The sequence below is a fragment of the Mesoplodon bidens genome (assembly GCF_964165515.1).
Source record: "Mesoplodon bidens genome assembly, chromosome: 4".
Taxonomy (NCBI): Eukaryota; Metazoa; Chordata; class Mammalia; order Artiodactyla; family Ziphiidae; genus Mesoplodon; species Mesoplodon bidens.
In genome coordinates this window covers 30,434,659-30,459,783 of record NC_138160.1, presented here as the reverse complement: position 1 = coordinate 30,459,783, position 25,125 = coordinate 30,434,659, and the positions used below count along the sequence as shown (strand labels likewise).

At 43.1% G+C, this 25,125-nt stretch overlaps 1 protein-coding gene across 1 annotated transcript; it reads left to right on the top strand.

Annotated features, from left to right (window-relative positions):
• Positions 1-680: 680 nt before the first annotated feature.
• On the top strand, positions 681-24,809 carry UGT3A2 (UDP glycosyltransferase family 3 member A2; the record flags this gene model as incomplete). Its single annotated transcript, XM_081231775.1, is given in 11 exon segments — positions 681-801; positions 3,240-3,341; positions 8,656-8,770; positions 11,433-11,709; positions 11,713-11,718; positions 11,722-11,874; positions 11,876-11,969; positions 20,557-20,787; positions 22,265-22,484; positions 24,534-24,772; positions 24,775-24,809. Coding segments are annotated over 11 exon segments (1,566 nt in total). The 5' UTR covers positions 681-707.
• Positions 24,810-25,125: the final 316 nt, after the last annotated feature.

The window sequence follows — 25,125 nt, the reverse complement described above, 5'->3', positions numbered from 1 at the left end:
GTGGAATGATCCCTAGTCCTATTTTATGAGGCTCATTCAGAATTAGAGTCTCAGCTTTAGAGGTTCGGTCCTCCGGGTGAAGACTTGGACTTCAGAGTTAGGACTCTAGCACCTCTTCATGAATAAATTACCTCCTTTTAAAAGGCCATCAGAGCTATAATCCAGGAATGGTAGGTCAAGTTCCCTTGGGGATTTGCTTAGGGAGGTCTTGAGTTTGCTACACTAGCAGAGATTTTAAGCAGGTACCTGGGGAAATGGAGCGTGGATACAGCAGTATGAAGTATTAGAGCGGTTAGGTGGAGTACCATAAGTTTGGGGAAGGGTGCATAAAACTGAGATGGGTCCAAGTCACCTGGAGGTAGAGTTGTCATCCACGTGATTTCTAAACGTCTCTACCGTTCCTGGTTCAGAGTATCTCCCAGGCAGGGAGGGCGGAGATTATGTGAACAGCGCTGGATCAGCTGACTAACCCCTCCTTTCTGCTGCCAAGGTTAGGGAGGGTGAGGAGAGACTGTCTGTTGGTTTCCTCACAGAGGGAGGAGGGCCCAAGGGCGAGAGGGGACAAACAGAACGGAAGACGGGCAGAACCACTCTCTTATTTCTCCCCAGGCCCCCAGCCAGCACCTTTCCTTCACTGCCAGCGCATCAGGTCCCCTATGCGGGGGCGGGGCAGGGGTCTCGGCCCCGCAGCTTCTACAGGAGCAAGGATGGCGGGGCAGCAGGCGCTGCTTCTAGTCCGATTCCGACTGCCTGGCCTCCTGCTCTCAGAGGCTGCCAAAATCCTAACTCTGTCCCTGGTGGGTGAGTGTTTGGCCAAAGATCCAGAGACAGGCAAACAGCACTTGGTGAGAGAGTCGTGTGTTTTTCCAGTCTGGAGCAGGTTTGTTACCCTGGCCGGCGGATGAAAAGGGGGGAGCCATTTGTGCGGGTAGGAGCGGGGCTGGGGCCAGAAGTTTGAAATCCAGACCAGTGCAGGAGGCCCCCGGCCGCCTCCTCCAGGGCGAAGGCTGGACATTCAGAGGCTCACCCTAAACTTCTGGAGGGCGCACAGCAGGTGCCGGTAAAGACTGGGGCTAACTAGCGGTTTGCAGTTCTCGGAGGCCAAGGAAAGGTGCTCCTGGGGGCAGCGGTACTAATTTTCTGAGGCCGCCCAGCAGCCAGGGTGGAGCAGGGAAGATACTACAGTGACAATTAGGAGAGTGGAGCGTTTCACCCAGAGGAATATATCAGGATACAGGGATAATCATAGGATGGAGCTTCCCCAAGACTTTATTTTAACCCATAGTGGGCTCTCTTGATCACTTTTACATCACTGAGACTCAGGGGATCTTAGAGCTGCAAGGAACCGTAAATCATCAAATTAAGTCCCCACTAGGTTTTCCTGGGCAGGAAATGAAAGGTCAGGGAAGTGAGGCGCCGATGGCAGGAGCATACGGGACCTCCCAAATATTTACTCAGGATTTCCTGTCCCCAAGACCATCCTCTCCAAGCTTCCACTGTCACCCACTTTCCAGTGGGGAGTTTTAAAAATCACTTTATCTCTATTTGAAAGCTTTCTTTTTTCTTTTTCTTTTTGGCCACACTCTACGGCATTCGGAACTTCCCCAACCAGGGGTGGAACCTGTACCCCGCTGCAGTGGAAGGGCGGAGTCTTAACCACTAGACCACCAGGGAAGTCCTAAAATCTTTTTTTCCTGCTGACTGTAGTAATAATGCAAGACAGCTTCCTCACCCCCTAAAAGTACACTCTTCCCCCGCCTCAGGCTCTGAGATGGAGCTGGTGCGGTTTGTGAGGGGCTGGACCCCCAGAAGGCACTGGGGTCCCCAAGACCCTCCATGAGCGGATGAATGTGTAGTTGCCCTTCATCCTGCCCTTTCTCCCGGGTCTTGGGATTAAAATGTGGGCCAGAGGTGTGGGGAATTTGTACTTCATCATTTCCTGTTACGTCAGACTGTACAATTCTGTGTATAAAAAAGTTAAGAGGGCTTTCCTGGTGGTGCAGTGGTTGAGAATCCGCTTAGCCGATGCAGGGGACACGGGTCCGTGCCCCGGTCCGGGAAGATCCCACATGCCGCGGAGCAGCTGGGCCCGTGAGCCATGGCCGCTGAGCCTGCACGTCTGAAGCCTGTGCTCCGCAACAGGAGAGGCCACAACAGTGAGAGGCCTGCATACCGCAAAAAAAAAAAAAAAAATTAAGAAGTAGCTGCACACTCTTTCTCCTGCACCACTCGGCACAGGTTTGTTACCCTGGCTGGCGGATGAAGAAGGAGGAGCCATTTGTGCGGGTAGGTGCGGGGCAGGGTAGGTACTCCATCCCTCTAACCCCAGTCTCCAAACCCTTGCCATTTGCCATTAATTTCTCTCCTGGTTTAGCTTTCTCTGCTGCTGAGACCCTTAGATTCAAGCAAAGTCCCTGTGTTGGTGCCGGTTCAAAGAGGAGACCTCAGTGAGATGGAGCTGCCCTTCTCCCAAGGTTTGAGCTTATGCTTCCTTAGGATCCCAGGATTGTCCTCGGATAGACGATGTCCCAGCCACTCGTGCATATAGGATCCTGCAGGCCCATCCCATGGACCCCACAGTTATCCTGCAACTCTATCCCCAAGTCTTAATGGATGTGAAACATTCAGGCCCCAACTGAGAAACTTTCTGCCAAATATATTTGAACAGCAAGCATTTTGGCTCCAACTGATAGCTCCACGTCCTTCTGCTGCAGTGGTTGCTTCTTGGACTCTTATTCAAGCACCCATATTTCTGGTTCCTACTCTTGCATACTTTCCAAAGGGAAGGATCCCAGAAATAGCTCTGATTGCTTGTCCATCAGGACCCCTTCACACTCACATGCACGACACCATGCCACAATTTCTACCAGTGCAGTTATTTCTTTAGGACATGGTGTCTCCATACATCCCCGGCTAAAATGCTGTATGTACCTTAGGATCAGGAACTCCTTAGGGCCTAAGCACCAAGAAGCTTATCACACTGACATGGAGGCCAGAGTCACAAGAGGAAATCTTTGATGGAGGTTTGCCACTTGTCAAGGAGCTGGGCCAGCAGGCTCTGGGTGAGTGGGCTAGGGCTTACTCAGAATGAGATGGAGAGACTGACTGATGACGCTCATTTCCTCTACTCCCTGGCAACTTTCTGCTTCCCTACCCCGCCTCTCCTGGATTTGTCAGCCCATCAATCTTAGAATCTCTACTCTCATCATTACAAAAATGAAGTTGTGCACTGTTCCTAGGTGGAAGCCATTTTCTACTGATGAATCAGGTCTCTCAGATTCTTCAAGATCCTGGTCGTAATGTCACCATGCTTCTCCAGAGAGGAAATTTATTGCCACCAGATATCTTCCCCGCTAATTCTTTTTTTTTTTGCGGTACGCGGGCCTCTCACTGCTGTGGCCTCTCCCGTTGCGGAGCACAGGCTCCGGACGCGCAGGTTCAGCGGCCATGGCTCACGGGCCCAGCCGCTCCGCGGCATGTGGGATCCTCCCGGACCAGGGCACGAACCCGTGTCCCCTGCATCGGCAGGCGGACTCTCAACCACTGTGTCACCAGGGAATCCCCCTGCTAATTCTTGACTGGGTGTGTTCCAGGCAAGGAACAGCAATGCCTTTTGCATAGAGGGTCTTTTCAAATAGTTTCTTCAAATGTAACTGGACTGGAAGAATGAAAAGGGTGAGTGTGTGCATGTGTGTGTTTGTGTGTGTGTCTATGTAAGGTGTAGGAAAACTTCTTGGCTCTTTCCACCAGGACTCCATGCTCTGTAGTTCTATGTTCTCCTCCTGTACCTGACTTCCACTCCATCTCAAGCAACCCTCCACACATTACCACAGACCATTTTGGTAATGCTACTTTATAACTTGGCTTGAAAACCTGTTGAACAGATGTGTATCTGAAATGGTCTTATGGTATCTGAAATTTAAGGAAGTTTTCTCAGGAGGTCCCTTATTTATGCAACTAAGATCAGAATCTACCATTGAGATAATCTTGTTTTCTTGAAAATTAGTGACTGCCCGTGAGTTTGTACATACTGACGTAGGAAGTGCCTAAATCCAAAGAGTTTAGCTAGAATGAGCTCCTAAATCTTAGCAACTCCTCTCTATTGACAGGAAAGGAAGAAGCAGCCCTAAGAACTTGAACAATTTACTCAGGGTCACAGGGCAGGTTAATAAATGTGTTGGGTGGATTTAGGACTTTAAGCTCTGGATTGCTCATTCTGAAGTATTGCTGAGGCTTTGATTTAAGAAAAAAAATGCAGTATTAAGCAGACTCTTTGAAGAACAAAATTGTGAGAGATTATAAAACTTTGAAGGTGACTTCAGGCTCTGTAATTGTTCAGATTGTTTTAAAATAATTCTTTTTCTGTCAAAATTTCTTTTGTTTTTTATTGTGATAAAATATACATTATATGAAATTGACCACTGTAACCATTTTTGTATAGAGTTTAGTGACTTTAAGTACATACACATGGTTGTGCAACTATCTCTGCCATCCACCTCCAGAACTTTTTTATCGTTACAGACTAGAACTCTGTACCCATTAAAAATAACTGCTCATTACCCATTGCCTCAGCCCCCGGTAAACACTATTCTACATTACTTCTCTAGTAATTTGACTATTCTAGACACCTTATATAGGTGGAATCATACAATATTTGTCTTTTGTATCTTGCACATTTCACTTAGCATAATGTCTTTTAGGCTCATTCATGTTGGAGTATGTATCAGAATTTTCTTCCTTTTTAAGGCTGAATAACATTTTATTGAATGTATATACCATATTTTATTCGTCTATTCATTTGTTGATGGACATTTCTGTTGTTTCCACCTTTTGGATATGTTAGTAATGCTGCCATGAACACTGGTGTACAAATATCTGTTTGAGTCCCTACTTAAAACCATTCTAATCACCTTCTAGATTAAGTTCTATATGCTTCACTGAGCATCTTTTATATGCGTGTCCTTTTGCACTTTCCTTGATAGCAGATCTGATGAAATAGCTGTAGTGTATTAAGATTTAATTTTTAAAATTGTAATTTAATCTAATGAAAATTTTAAATTAATTTAAATTAAAATTTTAGATTAAAAAACACGTTTGGCATGAACTTTGAGAAACTACTGAACTTAGCTTCTACCCCTTTAACAAATATATGTACATCAAAATCTATAAACAATTCAGGGAGTTTTTAGATCCATTCAGTCTTATTCTTAGGTTCCAGGTTTAAGTGGCTAGGGTTTCTTTCAATATTCCCTAATCATGGGCATTCCTGAGGCTTTGAAACAGCATATTCATTCTTTACTTCATTAGAAGAGCTAGGCTAGGTGTCTGCAAATCAGGAAAATACATGATTAGGTTATTATTTCTGACCTGATGCTCATTTCAGTGTATGGAATATTTGAACCATTTATTAACTATTCATTTGAACACACCCATCTTGCTTATTTATTAACAACTTTAGTGAAGAAATAACATCAGTGGCACTGAAGAAGCAAAGATCTCTAATAACCATACTTGTGGATTCATAAGCACTAATCATTATGTGGAATCACAATTGGGTTATTGATAGAGGCTGAAAGAATATTGAGGGCATGATAGAAAAAGCCTAGATTGCCTTGAACACACTGTTAGTGGAAATGCAGACTTTAAAACTCCGCAAATGAGGACTGCCTCCAAGGGCAATGGCTGCCCTTGCCCTGTTCAGATGCAAGGCTGTGTCTGAGCCACTTCGTTCCCCCGAAGTGCACACTCTCCTCGGCAATAGCAGTCTTCACTCTAGTGGGGACCGCACTGGAGCAGAAGCCTAGTGCGGGCCTGGTGTGCACTGGGCTGGTCCCAGGTCCCGGTCAGATCCCCAAGAGTTTCAATCTGCTTCCTCTGCTTTGTTCCTCGGAGTGAGCAAGCATGTAGACACTCTTCATAAGTGAAGGCTTGGTTTCTTACAGCCCTCTGGTAAGTCCCACTGGTTTTCAAACCAGCTAAGGGGATTCATCTTCCCCGTGTGGGACCCCAGGGCATGATAACTTTTATGGAGAACAAAGAAGAACTCTGAGGATGAAGCAGTAAGCCCAGAGGTTAGAGCTTCAATCTCACAGGGCTGAGTTTCAAATTGCAGAGAATTGTATCCAGTCCTTAATAAGAAATTTTGACATCCAAATGGGCCAACAATATTAGTTGGCCTACTTGGATGTCAGAATTTCTTTTGACCAGTGACTGATGTTTTCCTTCCACTTTGTTCCATTTAGATTAATAAAATCAGTAACCAGTGTCTTATACCTGCCCCACTATTGTTTCTTGGAAGCAGAAAACTTGTTTCCTGATTTCATAGGTCCACAGGTAGAGAGAAATTTTGCCTCTGGATTGATCATACCCAGACTCTCACCCATACTTATTAAATTATTTGGATGTTATAATTTGGGACATTTGAGCTAATGATATTTAGATGAGATTTTGAAATATGAGTTGGTAGTGTAACGGTTTGAGACCTTTTGGGATGTTGAGATGGGGTGAATGCATTTTGCATGTGGGACGTACATGAGTGTTTGAGGTGCAGAGAGCAGAACATAATAATAGGCAGATAATGCCCCCCCACAAAGATATCCATGTTCTAATTCTTGGAACCAGTTAATGTTCTACCTTACAAGGCAAAGGGACTTTGCAGATGTGATTGATATAAGGATCTTGAGACGGGGAGATTATCCTGGATTATCCAGGTGGAGTCAGTGTAATTACAAGAGTTCTTCTAAATGAAAGAAGATAACAGGAGAGTAACAGAAGGAATGTGATGGTGGAAGGAAAAGTCAGAGTGATGTGATTGCCAATGAGAAGAGGCTATGAGCCAAGGAATGCAGGCAGACACTAAAAGCTGGAAGAGGCAAGAAAATGATTGTCCCCTTGAGCCTCCAGAAGGAATGCAGGCCAGCCCACATCTTGCTTTTACTCAGATAAGACCCATTTTGGACTTCTGATATCCAGAACTGTAAGATAATAAGCTAGTTTTTTTTTTGCCACTAAGTTTACAGTAAATCTTTGCAGCAACAATAGGAAACCCATGCAGCCATCATAGGTGGTCAGGTCACTCCAGGAGGCAGGAGAGCAGGTTGCTAAAGGCAATTTTGAGGGGCACTAATTACAGTACCTATTGTATTGTGATTTGGACAGATTCTAGATGTTTTGTTATTTGGGACCGTATCCAAAGTGGGCTGATTTTCAAGCAATGAGCATACATGGACTTAAGTAAAACATATAAATGAGAAATATGTTGTCTCCAGAGTACAAAAGAACTAAAAGATATTGGACCTGTTGAAATATTATGGTGTCAATAGTTGTTTCTTGACAATGTCAGTGATAGAAAAACCTTAGACTGACCAAATCTTTCCCGGGAATTTCACTTAGGTACCGGATCTTGAGCTTTGTGTAGAGACCATGGCACATCCCTTCATGTGAACTACTTTGAGAATGTTTCTGCCTTGAATGAGTGTGTGAAATGAATCTCCTTGAAGGAGGATGTCCTTAATGTAATTAATACCTATGCTCCTGGGGAATGTTGGATGTGGTTAATATTTTGCCAACAAAGATTGTGGCCAATGGTAGATCTGTTGAAATGCCCCATTGGCAACCAGTTAGAGGTATACTGTGCCTCTTCCAAGGTGAAGGCAAACTGCAGTTGAGAGCCTGGTAAAATAGGTACTGAACAGAAAGTATTAGCCAAATCTATGACTGCCAAGTATTTTCTAGTAGATCCTTGGATAGAGTCAGTCATTTCACTGAGGTTGGATATGGGAGCTGTAATGTGTGGGACCATGCAATAAGCTGTTCCCAGTCACTATGCACAATTTGGTTGGATGTCATGACTGATGTAGGCACAAATGCATTAAGAAGAGTATGGAAGGCTTATTACTCAAATAATAAGGAATTTTTGAAAGAACAGGACAGGTTCCCAAGCCCCTGAAAAATGGCTATCGAGAGTAGGGAGGGATGACTAGCTTGAATTTTTATTGTGGGCAGGGGGTTGGGATGTGGTGAGCGTTCCGCCTCATGGGCCTGACTTGCATGGTTTGAAACTACCACTTAGGGCCATGGGAGGGAGCATGCAGACTTTCTTACCAGTTTGCCGTGGTAATACACAGAAGAGGGAATGGGAGATAGGGCTTGAAGCCTGCTAGCAGTCAAACATCAGCATCAAACATCAAACTCATGGGTAATCGAGGAGAAGCCAAGTTGGTATGTAGAGGTGCAGAAGACTACTCTTTTAATTAAGCCATTCAGTACTTTCTACTGAATCACAAACTATTAGGATATATCACTTTAAATAATGAAGTTGAATTTTCTAAAACAGGAAGAGCAGAGGCTCTGGAATCAACGTTGACAAATTATCTTAAACTAATTAACTTTATTTTCTAAGCAAGAAAATGAGACAAATAGCTATACACATTCAATTAAAGCTTTAAATGGAAGTTTCCATAATTTAAACTAAAAAGCATTCCTGAATCATTGTAAGGTTCTCAAGAAATACTCTCAGTATACAAGATTGAACAAGAAAGCAACCAAATGGAACAAAAATAATTCAAAAGACACAATCGAATGTTGGTATCATCATTCTAATGTTAATACATGTTGTGTGACACATTTAACATTTAACCCATTGGTGTTTCTTAGGTTTTAAAGAGGAGGAGAAATCATACAAAGTTATTAACTGGTTTCTACCTGAAGACTATAACAAAGAATTTAAGAAGTCTTTTCATTTCTTTATGGAAGAAACTTTTGAGGGCAGGTAATTTTTTAAATTATTTGAACTAAAGAGTCACAATTTTGGTAATATAAGTGAATGGGTGGATGCTTGGACTGAGGATGTGATAAAGGGATGGTTGGATGGATGGAGGGGGGAGGGAGAGAGGGATGAATGATGATGATAGTTGGGTAAACAAGTATTTCACACCAAATCCTCCATTCCAGCCATTGGAGGCTTTCCCTTGCTCTGTCCTTTCTCTCTTCTACTATAAGCATGAAGGTATTCCTGTAGCAACTGGGAGGTAGTTTCTTCTGGGACTTCCTTGCAACACTTCACTTACAGTCTTCGTCTACAATCTCCCCAACACAGAAGCTTAGGTACCTCAACCTCTCACTGTTGGTAGGGAAATCAAAGACACCTTTCCATTTATTTTTTTCCTTTCTCCTCACATGTATTTATTAATGGAGAAGACTTTTAAACAATGATTTTGTAGAAGTTCAGCTTCTGGCCATGTAAAGTCCTCTGAAAATGCAATCAACCTTGTGCAAAATAAGACATGAAGCTGACTCCTTTTGCTTCATCTGGAATGGAAAGGAACACATAACTCCTTACTCATAGACATAGAAGTGAAAAGACACAAATCCATGCCTATCTGGATTAATTACAGAGGACTAGTCCCCTCTTTTCTTCCTGAAAATCTATTTACTAATAAAGGTACTGCTTAAATCTGACTATTTCCATAAAACCTCCTTTCCTCACTCAAACTGGAAGACCATAGTCCCTCTGGGATAGGTCTGACATAACCTACTCATCTGATACTTAGTCTGTATCGTCTTGCGATGTTAGCTATACATTTTAAGTATATGCTTTGTCTATTGTCCCCTAATTTCATATTTTTGAGGACAGATATAGGTAACCATGCATTCTTGATATTTTTCTATTTGTTAGCTTAACTTTAACTATGATTAACAAATTATATTCTAGGAATTTTTACAGCATTACTGAAGTTATCCAAAAGTTTTAGTAACCACTCCTTTGTTACGTGAAATCTTTAAAACACAGTAGGGCATGATTTGAGCCAATCACTTTCATTGCGTGACTTGAAGTTAACTCTGAAGATCAGGCAGAGATATGTATATTGCTAATGACTTCTCAGCCTCTGTACAATCTCTACCTGGCGCACAATGGTGCAATGGTGGACAATTATAACTATGCCCGGGTACCGATTCTCTTGGTCCTCCATGCAGCCAGGAGGCCTCTGATGTCTTGAGCCCTTGCACTTATTACCTCTTGTATCTTAGAGTGCAGATGGATATCCTATTTCCCCATATGTTGTACAAACAGGAAATAGGGTCATAATCTATATAGGCAGCGATGGGAAAGCGTTGCAAGAAGATAGGTTCCTGGAATAATCCCATAGGCAATGTCTTAATTACATGTCAGAAAGCTTTGCCATTATCTTCTCTGTATACCTTAGCCTGCAATGAAGTGGAAAGGCTAATCATATGTTTCAGAACCAGGTGTTTTTTTCCCTTTGTTTAACCTCTGGGCATAGAAAGGTAGAATTCCCATTTCTAGCTGAGATTTTTGTTCTAATATGATCAAATAATCCCTTGGGTGAGGAAATCTGTCATATGTGAATACACAGTAATTAAAAAATAGCCTATATTGTCAATATTTATGGGATTGTGTCATCAAGTGACTTCCACTGTTTTGCTTAGTAAACAAGAAAACCACTCATAAAAGTTCAGTATGTAAGTGAAGTTTAAGGAAAGTGTCACAGAATTTATCAAGTAGAAAGAGATCTGTGAGGTCTGCTATGGTCAAAGAAGCCTCCCAGAGCAGAAGCCCCAGTGATGACAATTCATTTTCAGTTAACATAATTCATCTGTGCCCATGGATTTCAGGAATTGAGAGTTCAAAGATATATTTTCTAAGAACTGGCATAGAGAGTGCTGTGGATTTGGAGCAGTGAGGAAAGGGAGAGGGGAGGAAGGGAACACTCTCAAGAGCAGAACATCTGCCCAGAATGACTAAGGTACATATTTATGGACAGTGGTAGAATAGGATGGCTGCTGTTGGGTGTGGTCTTACCTACCTGGAATATTTTCTTTGTATCCCAAGATTCTTTTTTTTTTAATTGACGTATAGTTGATTTACAGTGTTTCAGGTATTCAGCAAAGTGATTCTGTTCAGTTATACATATATATGTATATATATATATATTTTTTTCAGATTCTTTACCATTATAGGTTATTACAAGATATTGAATATAGTTTCCTGTGCTATACAGTAGACCTCTGTTATCTATTTTATATATAGTAACATGTATCTGTTAATCCCAAATTTCCAATTTATCCCTTCCCCTGCTTTCCCCTTTGGTAACCATAAGTTTGTTTTCTATGTCTGTGAGTCTATTTCTGTTTTGTAAATAAGTTCATCTGTATCATTGTTTAAGATTCCACATATAAGTGATATCATATGATATTTGTCTTTGTCTGACTTACTTCACTTGGTATGATAATCTCAAGGTCCATCCATGTTGCTGCAATTGACATTATTTCATTCTTTTTTATGGTGGAGTAATAGTCCATTGTATATGTATAACACATCTTCATTATCCATTCATCTGTGGACCAAGATTCTTTTATGTATTGTGATATTAACACTTCCAATGAATATTTATCATTTATTTTTCTTACAGAAGCACATTTGAACACGTTTTAACTATTTTGGAGCAACTAGGGCTTCAGTGCAGTCATTTGCTAAGGAGAAGTGATACTATGAATTCTTTAAAGAATGAGAACTTTGACCTGGTGATAGCGGAAATTTTTGACTACTGTCCTTTCTTGGTTGCTGAGAAGCTTGGGATGCCATTTGTGTCCATTCTCCCTTCCTCATTTGGCAGTGTGGACTTTGGACCACCAAGCCCCCTGTCTTATGTGCCAGTATTCTATTCCTTGTTAACTGACCACATGGACTAATGGGGCTGAGTAAAGAATTTCCTGATGTTCTTTGATTTCTCTGTGAATCAGTGGCAGATCCACTCTATATATGACAAGACCATCAAAGAGCATTTCCCGGAAGGCTCTAGGCCAGTTTTGTCTCATCTTTTAAAGAAATCAGAGCTGTGGTTTGTTAACTCCTGACTTTGCCTTTGAATTTGCTCTGCCCCTGCTTCCTAACACGGTGTGTGTTGGAGGCTTAATGGCCAAACCTGTTAAACCAGTACCACAAGTAAGTAAAACCTGAGGATATGGATTTCATGCAGAGAAGTCAGTGCAGAGCTGGTGGCTGCCTCTGCCACTGGGGTCCTGGGAGTGCATAAGGTAAGGCAAATGAGGCACCAGGGCATCCTTTTAAAGGAAGGTTGCCCTGTGATGCAAGTACAGACTTAGGACTTATAGAACCCTGAGATTGACCTCCTTAAATACTATACCAGGGTCTTCTCTTGCCTCACCTTAGTCCTGGCCCTGGTTGGATAAGCCTTTTAGTAAGTTGAAGTTTACATTTTCATTTTGTATGATCACATGTATAGTAAGCACGTAATAAGCATCTGTCACAAGCAGGAATTGTTAAGGGAATGAGTTACAATGAAACACGCAACACTGTGAGACAGGGCGTGACCAAGGGGGCGAAATGTGGGACTGGCACTGAGAACGCAGGTTTTGTCTCCAGCATCCCCAGACTGTAGAGCCCTGGTCCCTAACTTCGCCTAGGCTTCCCTATTCGATTGATGTGGGGTGAAGCCTGGGCACTGTGAGTTGTAAAAGCTGTGCAATCAGTTTGAAGGCATAAACTCAGAACCACTGCTGTGGAAGTTTTCAAAATGGAGCGGAGCTAAGATGAATTGGTTGCCTCTTATCTATCAGCACAGGCTTGCAATTTTATCTTCTATAATCTCTTGCCACATAGAGGGAATTATGATGGCCTTCATTTTATAAATGAGGGGACAGGGCTCAGGTGGTGTAAGTGGCTGCCCTACTATCATTTATTTCAGAGCCAGAGAGCCCTGATTTGGCCTGGGCCTTCCAGGCACCAAAGTGTCTACCCTTCCTCTACCGACCTTGCACTGAGTGAGCAGGAACAGTTGGGGAATGATCCTTGGGCTGCATGGGCTCTGAGTTGGTAGAAGGATTCTTTAGGAATGGAGCTGGATGGAGAGAACATGGGGCCCAAATTGTGAAGATGAAGTGAGGTGTCTCTGGTTTCCCTGGGTGACTCCAGCTGGACTAGAGAGTGGAAGATGCAGTTGCACAAAGATAACCAAGCCAGGTTGCAGGAAGCTTCACCTGACAGGAGGGTGAGTCAACCCTGGCCACAGGCCTGGGGGAGGGAATTGTTAAGCAGGGGCCTAATGGGAGTGAGGATTGTAATGGCTGTGAGATAACAGGGACTTTTTCAAAAGATTTTCTCCTCGGCATTTTCCAATTTTTATATAATGGTTTTACGTTGCTTTTTAATTATAATAGAGTGACAAAGCTGTTGTCAAAGTGGTCCTCTGAGCTGGTAAATCAGACAGTGTTATGCTAGTTGGAATCAACCCAATAGGGCGAAGGTCTAGGTGCTGGGGGTGGGGGAGCCATGGAAGTCCAAAGAGAGTCAGGATTCAAAGAAATATTTGGAAGAACTGACAAAATGTGTTAAAACCAAGATTACGAGCTACACGTGGAACAACTCCTACAGAACACCTACTGAACGCTGGCAGAAGACCCCAGAACTCCCAAAAGGCAAGAAACTCCCCACATACCTGGGTAGGGCAAAGCGGAGAGATTCCCGCACAGAGGATCGGTGCCGAGTGGCACTCACCAGGCCGAGAGGCTTGTCTGCTCGCCCCGGCGGCGCTGGAAGCTGAGGCTCGGGCTTCGGTCAGAGCGCAGGGAGAGGACTGGGGCTGGCGGCGAGAACTCAGCCTGAAGGGGGCTAATGTGCCACAGCTAGCCGGCAGGGAGTCCGGGAAAACTCTGGAGCTGCCGAAGAGGCAAGAGACTTTTTCTTCCCTCTTGGTTTCCTGGTGCGCGAGGAGAGGGGATTCAGAGCGCTGCTTAAAGGGGCTCCACAGACGGGCGCGAGTCATGACTGAAAGCGCGGAGCCCAGTGACGGGCGTGGGACGCTGGGGCTGCTGCTGCCGCCGCCAAGAAGCCTGTGTGCGAGCGCAGGTCACTGTCCACACCGCCCTTCCGGGAGCCTGTGCAGCCCGCCACTGCCGGGGTCCCGGGATCCAGGGGCGGCTTCCCTGGGAGAACGCACGGCGCGCCTCGGGCTGGTGCAACGTCACGCCGACCTCTGCCGCTGCAGGCTCGCCCCGCACTCCGTGCCCCTCCCTCCCGCCCGGCCTGAGTGAGCCAGAGTCCCTGAAGAGGCTGCTCCTTTAACCCTGTCCTGTCTGAGCGAAGAACAGACGCCCTCCGGCGACCTACACGCAGAGGCGGGGCCCAATCCAAAGCTGAGACCCAGGAGCTGTGAGAACAAAGAAGAGAAAGGGAAACCTCTCCCAGCAGCCTCAGAAGCAGCGGATTAAAGCTCCACAATCAACTTGATGTACCCTGCATCTGTGGAATACATGAATGGACAACAAATCATCCCAAATTGAGGAGCCAGGAGTCAGTGCTGTGCCTCTGAGGTGGGAGAGCCAACTTCAGGACACTGGTCCACAAGAGACCTCCCAGCTCCACATAATATCAAACGGCGAAAATCTTCCAGAGATCTCCATCTCAACACCAGCACCCAGCTTCACTCAACGACCAGCAAGCTACAGTGCTGGACACCCTATGCCAAACAACTAGCAAGACAGGAACACAACGCCACCCATTAGCAGAGAGGTGGCCTAAAATCATAAAAAGTCCGCAGACACCCCAAAACACACCACCAGACGTGGACCTGCCCACCAGAAAGACAAGATCCAGCCTCACCCACCAGACACAGGCACTAGTCCCCTCCACCAGGAAGCCTACACAACCCACTAAACCAACCTTAGCCACTGGGGACAGACACCAAAAACAACGGGAACTACGAACCAGCAGCCTGCAAAAAGGAGACCCCAAACACAGTAACATAAGCAAAATGAGAAGACAGAAAAACACACAGCAGGAGAAGGAGCAAGATAAAAACCCACCAGATCTAACAAATGAAGAGGTAATAGGCAGTCTACCTGAAAAAGAATTCAGAATAATGATGGTAAAGATGATCCAAGATTCTATTTCCCAGATCCAAAATCTTGGAAATAGAATAGACAAAATGCAAGAAACAGTTAACAAGGACCTAGAAGAACTAAAGATGAATCAAGCATCGATTAAAAACACAATACATGAAATAAAAAATACTCTAGATGGGATCAATAGCAGAATAACTGAGGCAGAAGAACGGATAAGTGAGGTGGAAGACAAAATAGTGGAAATAAGTGCTGCAGAGCAAAATAAAGAAAAAAGAATGAAAAGAACAGAGGACAGTCTCAGAGACCTCTGGGACAACATTAAACGCACCAACATTCGAATTATAGGGGTTCCAGAAGAAGAAGAGAAAAAGAAAGGGACTGAGAAAATATTTGAAGAGATTATAGTTGAAAACTTCCCTAATATGGGAAAGGAAATAGTTAATCAAGTCCAGGAGGCACAGAGAGTCCCATACAGAATAAATCCAAGGAGAAATACGCCAAGACACATATTAATCAAACTGTCAAAAATTAAACACAAAGAAATCATATTAAAAGCAGCAAGGCAAAAACAACAAATAACACACAAGGGAATCCCCATCAGGATAACAGCTGATCTCTCAGCAGAAACTCTACAAGCCAGAAGGGAGTGGCAGGACATAATTAAAGTGATGAAGGAGAAAAACCTGCAACCAAGATTACTCTACCCAGCAAGGATCTCATTCAGATTTGATGGAGAAATTAAAACGTTTACAGACAAGCAAAAGCTGAGAGAGTTCAGCACCACCAAACCAGCTTTACAACAAATGCTAAAGGAACTTCTCTAGGCAAGAAACACAACAGAAGTAAAAGACCTACAATAACGAACCCAAAACAATTAAGAAAATGGGAATAGGAACATACATATCGATAATTACCTTAAATGTAAATGGACTAAATGCTCCCACCAAAAGATATAGATTGGCTGAATGGATACAAAAACAAGACCCATATATATGCTGTCTACAAGAGACCCACTTCAGACCTAGAGACACATACAGACTGAAAGTAAGGGGATGGAAAAAGATATTGCATGCAAATGGAAATCAAAAGAAAGCTGGAGTAGCAATTCTCATATCAGACAAAATAGACTTTAAAATAAAGACTACTAGAAGAGACAAAGAAGGACACTACCTAATGATCAAGGGATCGATCCAAGAAGAAGATATAACAATTGTAAATATTTATGCACCCAACATAGGAGCACCTCAATACATAAGGCAAATACTAACAGCCATAAAAGGGGAAATCGACAGTAACACAATCATAGTAGGGGACTTTAACACCCCACTTTCACCAATGGACAGATCATCCAAAATGAAAATCAATAAGGAAACACAAGCTTTAAATGATACATTAAACAAGATGGACTTAATTGATATTTATAGGACATTCCATCCAAAAACAACAGAATACACATTTTTCTCAAGTGCTCATGGAACATTCTCCAGGATAGATCATATCTTGGGTCACAAATCAAGCCTTGGTAAATTTAAGAAAATTGAAATTGTATCAAGTATCTTTTCCGACCACAATGCTATGAGACTAGATATCAATTACAGGAAAAGAGCTGTAAAAAATGCAAACACATGGAGGTTAAACAATACACTACTTAATAACAAAGTGATCACTGAAGAAATCAAAGGGGAAATTTAAAAATACCTAGAAACAAATGACAATGGAAACACGATGGCCCAAAACCTATGGGATGCAGCAAAAGCAGTTCTAAGAGGGAAGTTTATAGCAATACAATCCCACCTTAAGAAACAGGAAACATCTCGAATAAACAACCTAACCTTGCACCTAAAGCAATTAGAGAAAGAAGAACAAAAACATCCTAAAGTTAGCAGAAGGAAAGAAATCATAAAAATCAGATCAGAAATAAATGAAAAAGAAATGAAGGAAATGATAGCAAAGATCAATAAAACTAAAAGCTGGTTCTTTGAGAAGATAAACAAAATTGATAAACCATTAGCCAGACTCATCAAGAAAAAAAGGGAGAAGACTCAAATCAATAGAATTAGAAATGAAAAAGGAGAAGTAACAACTGACACTGCAGAAATACAAAAGATCATGAGAGATTACTACAAGCAACTCTATGCCAATAAAATGGACAACCTGGAAGAAATGGACAAATTCTTAGAAATGCACAACCTGCCAAGACTGAATCAGGAAGAAATAGAAAATATGAACAAACCAATCACAAGCACTGAAATTGAAACTGTGATAAAAAATCTTCCAACAAACAAAAGCCCAGGACCAGATGGCTTCACAGGTGAATTCTATCAAGCATTTAGAGAAGAGCTAACACCTATCCTTCTCAAACTCTTCCAAGATATAGCAGAGGGAGGAACACTCCCAAACTCATTCTACGAGGCCACCATCACCTTGATAACAAAACCAGAGAAGGATGTCACAAAGAAAGAAAACTACAGGCCAATATCACTGATGAACATAGATGCAAAAATCCTCAACAAAATACTAGCAAACAGAATCCAACAGCACATTAAAAGGATCATACACCATGATCAAGTGGGGTTTATTCCAGGAATGCAAGGATTCTTCAATATACGCAAATCAATCAACGTGATACACCATATTAACAAATTGAAGGAGAAAAACCATATGATCATCTCAATAGATGCAGAGAAAGCTTTCGACAAAATTCAACACCCATTTATGATAAAAACCCTGCAGAAAGTAGGCATAGAGGGAACATTCCTCAACATAATAAAGGCCATATATGACAAACCCACAGCCAGCATCGTCCTCAATGGTGAAAAACTGAAACCATTTCCACTAAGATCAGGAACAAGACAAGGTTGCCCACTCTCACCACTCTTATTCAACATAGTTTTGGAAGTTTTAGCCACAACAATCAGAGAAGAAAAGGAAATAAAAGGAATCCAAATTGGAAAAGAAGAAGTAAAGCTGTCACTGTTTGCAGATGACATGATACTATACATAGAGAATCCTAAAGATGCTACCAGAAAACTACTAGAGCTAATCAATGAATTTGGTAAAGTTGCAGGATACAAAATTAATGCACAGAAATCTCTGGCATTCCTATATACTAATGATGAAAAATCTGAAAGTGAAATCAAGAAAACACTCCCATTTACCATTGCAACAAAAAGAATAAAATATCTAGGAATAAACCTACCTAAGGAGACAAAAGACCTGTATGCAGAAAATTATAAGACACTGATGAAAGAAATAAAAGATGATAAAAATAGATGGAGAGATGTACCATGTTCTTGGATTGGAAGAATCAACATTGTGAAAATGACTCTACTACCCAAAGCAATCTACAGATTCAATGCAATCCCTATCAAACTACCACTGGCATTTTTCACAGAACTAGAACAAAAAATTTCACAATTTGTATGGAAACAGAAAAAACCCCGAATAGCCAAAGCAATCTTGAGAACGAAAAATGGAGCTGGAGGAATCAGGCTCCCTGACTTCAGACTATACTACAAAGCTACAGTAATCAAGACAGTATGGTAGTGGCACAAAAACAGAAAGATAAATCAATGGAACAGGATAGAAAGCCCAGAGATAAACCCACGCACATATGGTCACCTTATCTTTGATAAAGGAGGCAGGAATGTACAGTGGAGAAAGGACAGTCTCTTCAATAAGTGGTGCTGGGAAAACTGGATAGGGACATGTAAAAGTATGAGATTAGATCACTCCCTAACACCATACACAAAAATAAGCTCAAAATTGATTAAAGACCTAAATGTAAGGCCAGACACTATCAAACTCTTAGAGGAAAACATAGGCAGAATACTCTATGACATAAATCACAGCAAGATCCTTTTGGACCCACCTCCTAGAGAAATGGAAATAAAGACAAAAATAAACACATGGGACCTAATGAAACTTAAAAGCTTTTGCACAGCAAAGGAAACCATAAACAAGACCAAAAGACAACCCTCAGAATGGGAGCAAATATTTGCAAATGAAGCAACTGACAAAGGATTAATCTCCAAAATTTATAAGCAGATCATGTAGCTCAATAACAAAAAAACAAACAACCCAATCCAAAAATGGGCAAAAGGCCTAAATAGACATTTCTCCACAGAAGATATACAGACTGCCAACAAACACATGAAAGGATGCTCAACATCTTTACTCATTAGAGAAATGCAAATCAAAACTACAATGAGATATCATCTCACACCAGTCAGAATGGCCATCATCAAAAAATCTAGAAACAATAAATGCTGGAGAGGGTGTGGAAAAAAAGGAACACTCTTGCACTGCTGGTGAGAATGTGAATTGGTACAGCCACTATGGAGAACGGTATGGAGGTTCCTTAAAAAACTACAAATAGAGCTACCATATGACCCAGCAATCCCACTACTGGGCATATACCCTGAGAACACCATAATTCAAAAAGAGACATGTACCAAAATGTTCATAGCAGCCCTATTTACAATAGCCCGGAGATGGAAACAACCTAAGTGTCCATCATCAGATGAATGGGTAAAGATGATGTGGCACATATATACAATGGAATATTACTCAGCCATAAAAAGAAATGAAATTGAGCTATTTGTAATGAGGTGGATGGACCTAGAGTCTGTCATACAGAGTGAAGTAAGTCAGAAAGAGAAAGACAAATACTGTATGCTGACACATATATATGGAATTTAAGAAAAAAAATGTCATGAAGAACATAGGGGTAAGATAGGAATAAAGACACAGACCTACTAGAGAATGGACTTGAGGATATGGGGAGGGGGAAGGGTAAGCTGTGACAAAGTGAAAGAGTGGCATGGACATATATACACTACCAAACATAAGGTAGATAGCTAGTGGGAAGCAGCCGCATAGCACAGGGAGATCAGCTCGGTGCTTTGTGACCGCCTGGAGGGGTGGGATAGGGAGGGTGGGAGGGAGACGCAAAAGGGAGGGTATATGGGAACATATGTATATGTATAACTGATTAAATTTGTTATAAAAAAAAAAAACAAGATTACAAGATTAGGTCAGAAGTGTTCTTCAGAACTGCCTGAGGGACTTGAAAAGATAAGCTGCTTAGGGATTGGGCATTGAAGTTTTTTAAAAAATCTTTCCATGTGAATATAATGTGAAGTCAAGTGGGTGAATCATTGAGGTAGGAGATGAACTGCAAAGATCAGTGACTAAGAACAACTTGGGATATCAGAGGAAAGCGTGCTACATGGCGCATCGGGTGGGGGTGGCCAGTCACCTCCCCATTCTGCTTCCACTTCTCCTTATGCCAGAGGACTTCTCCCAGCTTCTCCGGTCTAGGCTCCAGATGTCCCACCTCCCTCTGCTGGACCCTGACTCCCTACGGTGTTCTTCCTTACACTACCACTTCTGGTCTGGCTTTGGAAAACATCCAAGTGGCCATGTCTCCGTGGACCTAAAATGAGTAGGGTGTCTATGATCACCTGGACAGTAGGGTGAATGTTTCAAAAATGAAAGATGTTCCCAGCAGCACAGTGGGCATGAGCACAACTGAGAGTACTGAGCTGTCTCAGGACAGCGAGCTCTAGGAATGACAGGAGAGTGTGTTTAGCAAATGGCTGACCTCATTTCATGGCTGTCTAGGCTTTCATGAGCATTGTTCTCCTCTTCCTTTTCTCACCTCTCTCCAAGAATATGATAATTTCATCACCAAGTTTGGAGACTCTGGTTTTGTCCTTGTGGATCTGGGCTCCATGGTGAGTATAATTCAGTCCCAGGAGATTCTCAAGGAGATGAACGCTGCCTTTACTCGTCTCCCTCAAGGGGTGTTATGGGAGTGTAAGCCTTCTCATTGGCCCAGAGACATCAAATTGGCAGCAAATGTGAAAATTGTGGACTGGCTTCCTCAGAATGACCTCCTGGGTAAGGACTGCCCAGGACTGCTTCTTTCTTCTCATTTACATATCTTTAGGATCATTAGGCCTCTGATCTCTAGTTGGATAATTTCATCAGCACAAGATAAGTCTTTAGAGGGCAGGAATGGAGCAGCCAGCTGGAGCTCTTGGGGAATCAGGCTATACGTCCAATGAGATCAGGTGCCAAAAGAGCTATTTGCCCTTCATTCTTTTCTCTCCCAGGCCTGATGTCTGCAGCCATCAGAGTCACAGTGACCTACTGCTTTTGGTCTTGAACAAGGTCACCACAAAATAATCCTAAACAATCTGTGAGCTCTGAGAACACATACCAGGGGGCACATTGCCCCTGTATTCAGTGGCTTTATGTGCACATGTTCACCCATGTTCCCTTACACACTCACACACACACAGACACACACATATCTTCCTTAGCCACTAAGGTGTGAGCAACTCATACATTCACAGCACTGATGCCAATGTACCTGAGTGCCAAGCTGAGCAACCTCCTGGCCAGTTATTTGGCACACTGAGTCTCTGATACCAGAGAATTTTTTCTCCCACAGCAGGTTATCTCTGTGCCTAGTGCTGCTTCTTAGAGACCCCTCACTGCCATAGCCACTGACTGGATCAGATGCTCATAACCAAGATTATGACAAAATAATCTGTAGAATTTTAAAAACATTCCTGTTTCCATGTCTGCAAATGTATTTCTTTAAGTCTTGGATATGGGATATGATTCTCATTTCAAAGAAGAAACAAGGAGGTTCTTATGCACATCCCAGTTGGCCAGCACAGGCTGAGATGAACTCTTCATTATCAACAATCACCTTAGTTAGCTCTAAGTAAGCAAAGGCTTACTCTAAGCTCTAAGTAAGCAAAGCAAATACTGATGTGCAGAGTCCAGTCTTTGCTTTCAAGTGGCTTCTCATATATTTAAAGAGAACAACACATACAGTGTAAGTTTTATGAGTGCTACATGAGTTGTGATGTCAATGAATATGTCGGGAATTCAGAGAAGAGGGATATTATTTGGTGGGTGAGAAAAGTTTGCTCAAGGAAAGGAAGAGACAGAGAGAGACAGAGATAGACATAGGGAAACACAAAGAGAAAACAGATGAGAGAAGCAAGGAGACATGAGGGGATAGAGAGAAGGAATGGAATGATGGAATGGATAGATGGAATGATGGAATGATGGATGGATGGATAGATGGATGGATGGATGGATGGATGGATGGATGGATGAATGGAGATATCTGCCTTGCTTATCACTGTTCTCTACAGAATTCCCTGGGTTCTGGCTGAGTCAAGGAGTCTCTATACAAAGGCAAGGCTTGGAATCCTTGGGTGTGTAGCAAGCAAAGTCATCTTCACAATGGCTCCAACACACTTTAAGTCCCATTGGTATTTTCTTCTGCCTTTTCTGATTTCCTTGTTCTGAAACTTTTCATCCTGAAATGTTCTGCTGTCTTTGTTATTTGCAACAGGGCACCCTCACGTCCACCTTTTTGTCACCCATGGTGGGATAAGTAGTGTCATGGAGGCCATCCAACATGGCGTGCCCATGGTGGAGATTCCCCTCTTTGGAAATCAGCCTGAAAACCTGCTCCGAGTAGAAGCCAAAAATTTCGGTGTCTCCATCCAGTTAAAGCAGATCAAGGCTGAGACATTGGCTCTGAGCATGAAGCAAGTCATAGAGGACAAGAGGTGTGCAGCTCTCTGGGCTTGTGGTTACTCACACTGAATGAAGATGTAAACCACAACGGGCACTGTGTGAGTCTTTTTTGCAATAAAACTGAAATTTCCAAGACGTGAAATAATATGTGTGTGATGCTAACAGCTGACTTATTTCCTATGAGAGGAAGACTAGAGCAGTTTAGGTTAGATGCTGAGAATGATTTTATACCTTCTAGTTGTGAGGAACCCGAACTACTGACACAGGGTGTCTTTGAGAGGTCTTCTACTTTGGAGGTGCTTATAGTAGAATTCCAACTGAGGCTGGAGGTTGCCTTTCTGTTCCCAATATCCCACACTGCTCCCCACCTCAGCCGTTTTGCCTGTGCTGCTCCCTAGAAAACACATTCCCTTCTCTTCACAGGGTTGGCTCCTTCGTGACATCGAGGCCTCATCCCAATGCCACCTGCTCAGAGAGACCGTCTTTCTCTGATAGTCCCAAAGCCTTCTCTCCTATCCACCCCAATTATAGCACATTATTTTTTTCTTAGCATGTCACAGGACCTGTAATTGCCCATTTCTTTATGTTTTAATTTATTGGCTGTCCCCCACACCTGAAAGTAGAGAGTAAGCTCACCCAGGACAACAGCGCATGTCTCGTGTTTTCTGCTATGTTCCCAGGGTTCAGCACAGGGCTTGCCACAAAGTAAGTTTGAATGGATTCCTGTTAAGTGAGTAAATATAAAGGGGCCCATTGATCTCTTAAGAAATTTTCCAACCAGCACAGTAATCTCATGTGAAGAGGAAAAATATATTTTCTTTCTTATAATGAAGAAGGACTAAAAAACTTAGAGCTTCAAGGGCACAAACCCAAATCATATCTCAAGACTTAGCATTACTGCACATATGGCACATAGGAGACCTGCAAGTAATTCTTGTTAGGTGACTGAATAATAACCACATTGCATGTGACTCCTAACCCCAGAAAAGTTGTTAAGCTCTGGGGGTCAGATAACCCAGAAACTTTATGCATATTTGGTATCTCATGTGTTTAAAATATTCATTTTCTGATGAATGGCTTCATAACTTTCACTGGATTTTCAAAGACCTAAACCCCAAATGTGCATGATCCACTGACCCTGTGAAGGAGTCATCTGGGCTGGGATAGTCCACAGACACTGGACATCAGGGCTGGCTACATAATTCATGTGCCCTTATGTGAAATGTGGAGACCCTTGTCATAAAGTTTAAGGATTTCAAGAAGGTGACAGCAGAGAATTAAATCAAGCACAGGCCCATTTAAGGGTGGGGCCCTGTGCAAGTATGCAGGCTCATAGCCCATGAAGCCAGTGCTGGTCAACATGATGCTTTGAAGGAGCAGGAAAATGCAGATGTCTTCTTGGGCTACCGTCCCCAGCGTCACATTTGTTATCTAGCCCAGGCACCAACACAAAGTAGATGCTTTGTGTTATAATGGTTTCCTACAGTATATCTTAAGCCTCCTTGGGGTAGAGATTAGTCCTTACAGACTTAGTCACTTTTTTTATAGTTTAGCACTTCCAGCACCAAGCATGGATCTTTGCATGCAAATATCAGTTTGAACTTTTTTTTTTAAATTTTTTTAAATTGATTTATTTTTGCTGTGCTGGGTCTTCGTTTCGGTGCAAGGGCTTTCTCTAGTTGTGGCAAGCGGGGGCCACTCTTCATCGTGGTGCGCGGGCCTCTCACTATCGCGGCCTCTCTTGTTGCGGAGCACAGGCTCCAGACGCGCAGGCTCAGTAATTGTGGCTCACGGGCCTAGTTGCTCCGTGGCATGTGGGATCCTCCCAGACCAGGGCTCGAACCCGTGTCCCCTGCATTAGCAGGCAGATTCTCAAGCAGTGCGCCACCAGGGAAGCCCAGTTTGAACTTTTTAAAGGGACCTAACTAGACCATAGCAAGGCCAGGCCAACAACTTTTCCTTGAAAGGGACTCTTTTGTGCATAATTTGGAAAGTGTGTGTGTGTGTGTGTGTGTGAGATGCAAGGTCTCTAAGACTTCTGAGGCCACTTGAGTAACACCTCCCTCTGTCTCTGCCAATAGGCAGAAATCTGCCATGGTGGACACCAGCATCATGGAGCGCTCCCACCCCCTGACCCCCAGCCAGCGGCTGGCAGACTGGATCAACCACATCTTGCAGACAGGGGGTGAGGCTCACCTCAAGCCCCACACCTTCCAGCAGCCATGGCATGAGCAGTACCTGCTGGACTTCTTCTTGTTCCTGCTGGCGGTCACCCTGGGCACCGCGTGGTTGTGTGGGCAGCTGCTGGGCCTGGTGGCCAGGTGCTGTGTGGGACCAGGAAGCTAAAGATGGCCTGAGGCCAAGTGGAGCCTTGGAAGGTGGTGTGTTTGGGCAGAGTCAGCATTTCTTGACATCTCCCACCAGTTTTGTCAACCCTCATTTTCCACATCCTATCCACTTGCTATTTTGCTACAAATTCCTGCTCACTGGCTTCTTCCCGTTGTTGATTTTAAAAAAATATATATATACACAATGTGAGAGTTGCGAGTTAAGTTTTATTTGGGACAAAATGAGGACTGTATCCTGGGAGACAGCGTTTCAGATAACTCTGAGAAACTGCTCCTAGGCAGCGAGGGGAGGTGCCGGGATATTTAGGAGTTTTGCAACAAAGAG